The following is a 10,438-nucleotide window of genomic DNA, read 5'->3' as shown; positions in this document are numbered from 1 at the left end:
ATGAGAGAGGGCGTGACGGAGGATGTGGGTATGAGAGAGGACGAGACGGAGGATGTGGGTATGAGAGAGAGCGAGACGGAAGATGTTGGTATGATAGAGAGCGAGACGGAAGATGTGGGTATGAGAGAGAGCGAGACGGAAGATGTGGGTATGAGAGAGAGCGAGACGGAAGATGTTGGTATGAGACTGAGCGAGACGGAAGATGTTGGTATGAGAGAGAGCGAGACGGAAGATGTGGGTATGAGAGAGAGCGAGACGGAAGATGTTGGTTTTGAGAGAGAGCGAGACGGAAGATGTTGGTATGAGAGAGAGCGAGACGGAAGATGTTGGTATGAGAGAGAGCGAGACGGAAGATGTTGGTATGAGAGAGAGCGAGACGGAAGATGTTGGTATGAGAGAGAGCGAGACGGAAGATGTGGGTATGAGAGAGAGCGAGACGGAAGATGTGGGTATGAGAGAGGGCGAGACGAAGGATGTGGGTATGAGAGAGGGCGGGACGGAGGGTGTGGGTATGAGAGGAGCCTAGACTTAGGATGTGGGTGTGAGAGAGGGCGAGACGGAGGATGTGGGTATGAGAGAGGGCGAAACGGAGTATGCGGGCATGAGAGAGAGCGAGACGGAGGATGTGGGTATGAGAGAGGGCGACTCTATACATCTACAAGGTGCTGAGATATATGTGTCAACTGTGAAATCCGCAATTCTCAATCGTGTGCATGTAAAGCTGTGGCTGTATATACAAGAGTAGCTTCAACACAAAAACACGAATTTTATGGAATCCGATTCTTATATCATGTATGTTTAATGCTATCCATGTCTTTACATTTCATGGTTTCGTGGTATCCTATCCTCATTTATGGTTTACGTTGTTTCAACTCCATCAAGATTCGGGTTAGAATTGGTTTTCCGTAACCTTGTCATAAGAGGTGACTATAAATCGGGTGGTCAGGCTCGCTGACTAGGTTGATACATGTCATCGTATCCCAAAAGCTGAGATCGATGTTCATGATGTCAATCGCAGGATTGTCTGGTCCAGACTCGATTAACTACAGACCGCCGTCATATTGCTGAATGCGGGATTAAACAGCAAGCAATTACAAAATGTCGTTTCACCTGCTTTCTGCACTCCATGTGATGTCCTATAAAAGGCGCTGACAGTTCTTTATCCTCGTATTTGTAATGTCACGCCGACGTTCAATGACCCGACACCCCCCACTCCATTGCATGGCTCGCAGTTGCTGCAGTCTGTTAACATTAGCGGTTGAAACATAAGTTGTAACGACAGAAAACACCTCAACTCACAATAACTAGCGACACAGAACTTCGCCTATGTTTACAATAATTAAATATTAAATAAACCGGACATTTATATCAGATGCTGGATAAAAAAATAGTATATAGAATATGCACAGCCCCTTATTAATGCGAACGAAAAGCACATTTACATGAGGTACTAGCAAAATATCCTTTGCAAGGAGGAATCTTTATTGATCTATGTGATCGTGTGAGGTACCATCACATGTAACGAGCAAGCATCCATTTTCTTCCTTTGATTGTCCATGGCGGACTGAATCTCTTATAATTTTCCGATGTTAATTCTACTGTAATCATTATATTACTCACAACGTCAAACTGTCCGCTGTCCCCAGCTATTCGGTAGTACAGTGTTTCGAAGTGACCTTGATCGGTGGAAGATGTTAAAACAAGCAGAATCTTGGTCTTATCTTTATTCCGTATCCTGTTACAATTAAAAACAGACATGTGAGTGAGTGAATAGTGGTTTAACTCTACTTTGGAGAAAACCCATGATCATGATTATGGGTCGGACAAACCAAGAAAACAGATGCATGGCGAACCAAGATTCGAACAAGGGACGCAACTCTGCACAATGAATTGTGGCGTGCCAGATCCAGTGATACAGATCACTACTTTGGATGAACCCCAATCCCCAATAGAGCGCACCAAGATTCGAACAAGGGACGCAACACTGCACAATGAATTGTGGCGTGTCAGATCCAGTGATACAGATCACTACTTTGGTGGAACCCCAATCCCCAATAGAACGCACCAAGATTCGAACAAGGGACGCAACTCTGCACAATGAATTGTGGCGTGTCAGATCCAGTGATACAGATCACTACTTTGGTGGAACCCCAATCCCCAATAGAGCGCACCAAGATTCGAACAAGGGATGCAACCCCGCAGAGATCTCTTATGAATATGAATATTCTCATATATATGACTCGCTTTAATTTAAAGGATTAGTTACAGATGCCTCTATGAGGTGGCTCTTTTGATGTACGTTAGTATATGGCGGTAAGAATTGATCGTTTCGATATGCTGATGACCATATTACAAAGCAAAATTTAAGGTATAATTTTCCATTCAGGAATTACATAACACGTTGCAACGTCTATGCACGTACTTGACATCCACAAAGACAATTGATGACTGTCTATTAGCGCTGAAGAAAGTGACATGTCCTTTGATTTGTATGGCTTTAGGAACAGTAAGCACTCCGCGCGGTGTCAAAACATGTGACGTTGTAGGATAACTTTACTGTCAGGGACAACTGAACCTCCGAGTGTCCAATATAGTATGAAGCCCTGACAGAGATGTTCAATGGTTGAACATTGGCCACAGCTCTCTCCCACAGGATACGTCCAGTGCTGAGGTCAATGGTCATCTCAGATGCTGCTCCGGTCAGGTACCAATCGATCGGAACAGTGCCCTGTAAACATGTCTTAAATTCAATGTGCCAGGTGCTTCTTTGAAATTATGAAATGTATACCTTCAGCGGATGATAATATTGAAGATCTTATCGTATTTGTGAAATTCAATTTGAAATAAATACTGCTGAGAAGTAACCCATTTGTAAACAAATTTGTGTCCAACTTATGATATTTCGTTAACTGCAATAGTGTTCACTATAAACAAATGAGTTGACGTTGATTTTTACATACGCTTCAATTGTAACTGAATTGTTTTAAACAGTTTTTATTGACATCGAAAGGACACTAAACTTAATTAGTTATTGCTTCTAATGATTCCCTAACTGCTGTAATCATTCAAAAGCCTTAATGTCATGTACTGCTATATATGTAGGGAACGTAATAGGAAAGTGTAATTTGCGAGTTTCTATCAATATTCCTTTAATATATATTTTCACCACCATGTTACCGTTAGTATTGCCAACTGTGGCTCTAAACAATGTATAAACTACTCAAAATAAGTTAAAGAACACCTGTAAATGGAAAGATGTGGTCGCCATACCCACCAGTCCTGACAGATTATCATATTACAAAATCGGGTGTCCCTTAACTTCTTATGTGTAATACAATTGGTTGGTTGGTTGGTTTTTTGTTTTACGCCGCACTCAGCAATATTAACGCTATATGACGGCAGTCTGTAAATAATCGAATCTGGACCAAACAATCCAGTGATTAATATCATGAGCATCGATCCGCGCAATTGGGATCGATGACATGCATCAACCAAGTCAGCGAGCCTGACCTCCCGATCCCGTTAGCCGCCTTTTACAAGCATAGTCGCCTTTTACGGTAAGCATGGGCTGCTGAAGACCTATTCTACCCCGGATCTTCACGGGTCTTGTGTAATACAAAATTAATGCATAATATATTGTTCTAGCGGTACTTCAGTTTTTTAAGGCCCTTCCTTCTTTGCGACAAGTACCGGATACAAGTACCAGATCCAGGTATCATCCAGGGATACAACTTCATCAAATACGTGGACATCCGTAAGTCTTTGTTAAAGCATGGGAGTTACGATCACCTTAGCGCTGCGAGCGCTTTGTGGATAGCGTCCTAGATTCGTTTATGGCCTGTCCTATTAATGCATGTGTTAGATGTGACTCAGGATGGGGTGGTGCAGACTGCTCTGACTTCGACTGCTCTGATGTTAGCAATTGTAACAGGAATGGTGTCTGCATGAGGCCAAACCAGTGCAACTGTTCACTGGGATGGGAGGGTGCAACGTGTGTGCTTGCCGCATGCCACGAAGTTAATGACTGTGGTGGACATCAAAGAGGATACTGTGTGTCGCCTGAGATGTGTACATGTTTCCCCGACTACAGCGGAGATAACTGCTTGCAATGTGCACAGTCAAGATGGGGAGAGAGTTGTCTCCCCTGTCCTCTATGCAATCATGGATCGTGCAACGTCACAAATGGTAGGTTAACAATGTAAATAATTCAATAGTTTCTCCAATTTCCATAACGATTGTTACTTCAGTTACCTTAAACATATGTGTATGACTTGTGTTTAATAGTGTAATAACATACATTATTTAAATAGGTATGTGATTGCATTGGTGAAAACTGGTCGGGAGAATCATGTGACACATGCACTGAGACGTTTTATGGCCCCGCCTGTCTTCCATACATCAACGTGCTGAACATCATCCCTAGGCCCGTTCCCGACACTGGAGGTAGAGACGTGCATATCTGGGGCCACAACTTCCCCGAGACAGGGAACAACATCTTCTCCTGCAGATTTGACACCATCGTGGTGAATGGAACACGTCTGTCCAAAGAACATATAGTTTGTAAACATCCTCAGCATCCAGCAGGCGTCATCAGTGTAGAAATATCTCCTGACGGGGAACACTTTACCACAAATCAGGTACGCATCACAGAGTCAAGTCTTATGAGCTAGTTACTTGAGGGGCGGTCGGGTAGCCTAGTGGTTAAAGCGTTCGCTCGTCACGCCGAAGACCCGGATTCGATTCCCGACATGGGTACAATGTGTGAAGCCCATTTCTGGTGTCCCCCGCCGTGATATTGCTGGAATATTGCTAAAAGCGGCGTAAAACCATACTCACTCACTCACTCACTAGATACTTGAGTTGTACATGTACACGGTCACAATGATGTTAACCGCTCTGTGTTCTAGACTCGGTTTCACCTACTATGAAGTTTGTCCGCCTGGAGCCCGTGGGAAAACGGAGACTCCTCCTCATGGCCACTGTCTCTATGGTGGATGCGGGTGCCTGTTGCCCTGGTCAGGGAGGACTGCCGTGTCGAGTTGAAGATTATCTCCCTTAGTGCACAAACACAGGTTGTTGCTGAAGGTGATGCATTTTCGTTACAACCAGTGTTGAGCCAGGTAGGTCTAATTATTGACTCAATATATTATATACAAAGGTAAATGAATGTGCCCGTGGCCTCATAGACATTGCTTCGTGTACACTTGTAATGTGAGTGAGTTAATATTTATAGTCACATCGACAATTTGTCAGCCATATGATGATTAGAAGAAAACAAGTTATACATTCATAAATTCATACAAAACCTGGCGACAATGGACAGTAAAACACCTAGAGTATCACAGATTGTTATCTTAAACTAGACTATATATAACAATACCTTATACAAACGGGGAACAGATCATCAGCAACTGTGATCGGGACCATGGGAACTTATCAAAAACACATGCAAAGGCAAGTCTTGTGTTTACTTGATAAAATACGGGAACATATGATACAAGCCAACCAATGGGATTTTATCAGACATCAATTTGTCACTTTTGCCGAAAATTTGTAAATGTCCCATAGATGTCCACCATAAAACGTTTGAAAGTTTTACTTTTGTTTGTTTGTTGTTTAACGCAGCACTCAGCAATATTAAAGCTAAGTGACGGTGGTCAATAAATAATCGAGTCTGGACCAGACAATCCAGTGATTGATATCATGAGCATCGATCCACGCAATTGGGATCGATGACATGCATCAACCAAGTGAGCGAGCCTGACCACCCGATCCCGTTAGTCGCCTCTTACGACAAACATGGGGAAGCTTTACTGAGCAAGAGTCGTGACACTTTCTGGAAGAGTATGCTCATTTTTTCCTCAAAAGTTTTGAAATGTGGACACCAAAGGCTGGAAGCGCTGGAATGCTGCTCGACATGACGGAATCCGTCTTGCCATTCAGCCTTGTGGTTATTGTATTGTCACATTGCTTCTTTTATGCATTAATCTATAAATGAATCAGATGAGGCGATTCACTGGTATCTTTTATTTCTATCTGAGGTGGGTAATTCATATACCTACGTTATACCTATGCTCAGTTAAACTTCTTTCCATGGTTTTGATTTTGCTAATCAGAGCCGAAATTCTGAGTCGCGTGCATAAAGAAGCAGGTCAGCCAGTTGGGTGCACAATCGGTGCCCATTGGGGATTTCACTAAAGCCTCGGACCCGTCATTTTTCAAATTCAGCAAAGATGCTGTCTTAAACCTGCAACCTTGATTAAAGTAGAGCTCAACTTAACTAAGAAACATGTCCATTGCACCTTCAGTAGGCCACAATACATTCAGCACTACGTTATTTCTTCTGAGAACTATTTATAACAACGCTCCTATGTCCACAAGTGGAGTAGTATGTGTCGTCTACATGTAGCTAGTTTAGCAGACCTCAAATCAGATTTACCACTGGCTAAAGGTATGTGTACGTGAGGTATTCTGATTTTACTTTACACTCTCATTGAACCTTTTAGAATGAAAGCATGAAGAAATATTTTGTTTCTATGTTGAGAACTTTTGCCATCATATGGAGAAAGGGCCTATGTAATGATTTACTTGCTTGATTAGTTGCTGCAAATATGGCTGAGGACCGTGTTAACTAGGCTTGTGTCGATCATAGTACCGCACTGTATCCTTGCAGTGCTACGATAGAATGGTGTCGACAAACCATAAATCGTCACCAGGGTTAATCAGGGATTCGAACCCACGATCACATCCTGACACGGCTAATGGACGCATCAGCCAATTGCGGTGCCTCAAACCAATATTCCTAATTGCCCTTGTTACGGTAACAACATAAGTCAATATTGTTCATTTAAATTTTTTATTAAAAATATTTTCCAATAAGTATGAACAAAGACAATGAATACACTTATTTTCACAGTCGTGTTTTATTAAACGTTGCTCTCAATCAGGTTTGTACCAACAGGGTGAGTATACAATCATCAAGTTATAATATACGTTGTTTAACGCCACTCAGCGGTCTGGACCAGACAATCCAGTGATTGACATCCTGAACAGACCGCCTCCGTGGTCTAATGGTAGAGCGTCCGCCCGGAGAGCGGAAGGTCCAGGGTTCGATCCCGGGCCGCGTCATACAAAAAGACGTTAAAAGATTGTACTTCTTGTTACCCTGTCTGGCGCTCGGCATTAAGGGGGTAAAACAAGGACTGGTCGGCTCGGAGTCAGTATACTGTGTCTGAGTGGGGTATTCATGTTAAACTGCGGCATGGTATCTCAGTGAGCTAGCACTATAAATCGGCATCAGTCCGGACTAGTACATGCAGCCACACACACACACATACACGTGCATGCACGTCGCTATATAAGTGCAATAATCTTGGACGCGACGTTAAACCCAATTTCACCTCACCTCACCTCACATCCTGAACATCGATCCACGCAATTGGGATCGATGACATGCATCAACCAAGTCAGCGAGCCTGACCACCCGATCCCGTTAGTCGCCTCTATAGACAAGCACAGTCGCTTTTTACGGCAAGCATGGGTTTAAGATCTATTCTACCCCGGATCTTCACGGGTCTCTTAGGCTTGGAGGTTGGTTTGTTGTTTAACGCCGCACTCAGCAATATTCCAGCTATATGACGGCGGTCTGTAATAATCGAGTCTGGACCAGACAATCCAGTGATTAATATCATGAGCATCGATCCACGCAATTGGGATCGATGACATGCATCAACCAAGTCAGCGAGCTTGACCACCCGATCCCGTTAGTCGCCTTTTACGACAAGCATGGCCGCCTTTTACGGCAAGTATGGGTTGCTGAAGACCTATTAATTCTACCCCGGAATCTTCACGGGTCTCTTAGGCTTGGAGGAGAAAACACTTTAACCACTAGGCAACCCTACAACCTCACGATTTTGTGAGGCTAAACGTAATATTGTAAAGTACACTGGGAATACACAAAACATGTGTGAATTGCTATAATATATAAAATACAATCATCACTATAATCAATATTAGTATCACTTGTTTTGGTATTTACACTGACACCGATAGAATATGACCCGGATCTGTAAAGGACCGCTTGTCTATAAAGTTGGCTAAGGCTAGGTATCCCAGTGTGTACCGATACTATGGAGAACCCCTAGGCTTGTTAGGAAGGTTGTCAAATGAATACATCCAGAGCAGCATGGCTCAACCACATCTGTATATATCCATTCTCCTGATTTGTAAACACCACTAACATGGCGGAACCCAACGTTGACCCACAGCAACAAAAAAACTGAGCTTTGAAATTTAAAACAATTAGTGAAATTCAAATATTTACGTTTGCTTTAATTTTTAAATATGCTTAATAAATATTTAGAATGTCACTTGGCTGAGCATATCCAGGGTAGCATGGCTCAACTACGCCTGTATATAGCCACCCTCCTGACAGACCGAAAATGTCATATAAACATGTTTCAGAATCCAATGATTATTTTCCTAGCAGTTATGACGTGGTAATGGCGTTATGTAATACTGTCCATCCTAATACCATTGGATTGGAAGAGTAATAAATAGGTAAATACTTAGGGTATTCGCTAAGGGCAGCAACATTTGTAACATGACTTCCAATTCCAATAGTAAATTTACAGAATTTAATCTGAAATATTTCAATTGCTGCAATTTTTGAATAGCCCCATATTTCTGAAGTGTATAATAATACAGGCTTAATTTGACTGTCAAATATTTTAAAAAGTATATGTACGGGTATGTTCTTCAAACAATGCTGTAAGTTCTTAACGAACAACGAGCGTTGCTGTGCTATTTGATAACTTTACAGCCGATTTCACTTTTAAATACATATCTTTAACGACATAGAATAACATTCCATGTATACCCTTATTTAACATGACATACCACAACAATTTTCTATTTACACAATCAAAGGCTTTTCTAAAATCAACAAATAAACAGTAAAATCTGCCATTAGCTTTAGATAAGTATTTCTGTATTAGACTTTGCAACACAAATATATTGTCAATGGTGCTGTATCCAGCCCTAAAACCTGCCTGAGACTCTGGTATCTTATCGTAAATGTCACAAAACATAGTAAGCCGTTTATTAAGAATAAAAGTAAATATTTTACCCAATACATCACTAAATGTAATACCCCTATAATTGTTAACATCAAATTTGCTGCCTTTCTTATGAAGGGGAGTAAGTAAACCTCGAGCCCAATCCTCAGGAAAATTACCACTCTGCAAAATAGCGTTATATAATATAACTAGATAAGGAAGAAGACTACCCTTGCAACACTTTATCATTTCTTGAAGAACTCCATCGGGACCAGCCGCCTTACCATCTTTCAAATGATTAATAGCATGTAAAATTTCTGGTTCAGTGATTTCACAATTCAAAATATCATTTAATTCTTCATCATTGCAGACAAAACAGTTAGATTCCTCGTGTTCATAAACAAAACTCTCAGCGGAAGCAAGATTATCATGATCAACATCATAATCAGTTATATTCAAAATATTTTTAAAGTAAGAGACCCATTCAGATGGAGCTATAAACTGAGTTGCATTACTGTTTGTTTTTTATACAAGTCCCTTCACTTGGTTCCAGAAGATCTTAGGACTACAAGTATGAGACATTAAATCCTCAAGTAATCGCTCTTCAAAAATCAATTTCTTTTGTCTACACATATTTCGATACGCATTTCTTAACTGTCTAAACTGTTGTAAATAATTCAGATCACCAGTTATTCTAAACATATTAAGAATACGATATTTCTCATGTTTCAGCTCTTTACATTCGCATTCATGCCATTTTGCTTCTGAAAATGTACATATGTTTGAACTTGTAATTACCTTCATATCACTGACAGAAGCACAAGTAATGATCAATGATGTCTATTTTGTAACTGCACAATCAACACCGCTAGAAATATCACCCATGAAATCATCAAAACTATATGATGATAGCGAGTCCCGAAGTAACTCAGAAAACGCTTCAGCCTTACCAGCACACCATCGGTATCTACAAATAGATTCTGCATTATCAGCATTCATGTTACTGATAACATTCTCTGTATCTGTAACAGCAAACTTAAACACAATGGGAAAATGATCTGACTCACATCTTGTGGCTACACTGAAATCATAATTAGTACTAAATAATTCAGATGAACATAAACAATAATCAACCATGCTGGCACCCCCACCAGCAAAGCATGTAAAATTGTTCTCCCATTCATCATATGTATATGAAGAGAACAGCATAAATCTATTAAATCACAACCATAGGAATTTACATGATCATCTGTCCACTTTCTAGATATGCTAAAACTGTCAGTTTTATAATTCAAATCTTCCAGTGAAGGAATGTATTTGTTGCCATCCCGTAAAATATAATCCTTTAAGTTGCCTGTTCTAGCATCCATATCACCCATAAT

General features: G+C 41.1%; 1 protein-coding gene across 1 annotated transcript; it reads left to right on the top strand.

The window, feature by feature from the left end:
• On the top strand, positions 1 to 669 carry LOC125378266 (keratin-associated protein 5-4-like). The gene has a single exon (XM_048393718.1). The coding sequence runs from the start codon at positions 1 to 3 to the stop codon at positions 667 to 669; it is 669 nt and encodes a 222-aa protein (XP_048249675.1).
• The last annotated feature ends 9,769 nt before the right edge of the window (positions 670 to 10,438 follow it).

The sequence above is a fragment of the Haliotis rufescens genome, unplaced genomic scaffold (genome assembly GCF_023055435.1).
Source record: "Haliotis rufescens isolate VD_foot unplaced genomic scaffold, xgHalRufe1.0.p SCAF_12, whole genome shotgun sequence".
Lineage (NCBI taxonomy): Eukaryota > Metazoa > Mollusca > Gastropoda > Lepetellida > Haliotidae > Haliotis > Haliotis rufescens.
The sequence above is the reverse complement of the archived record's forward strand: the minus strand, read 5'-3'. Positions and strand labels throughout refer to the sequence as shown.

What these genes read in the sequence shown, in the direction of transcription:
- LOC125378266 (XM_048393718.1), top strand. Translation starts at nt 1, where the DNA reads ATGAGAGAGGGCGTGACGGAGGATGTGGGTATGAGAGAGGACGAGACG.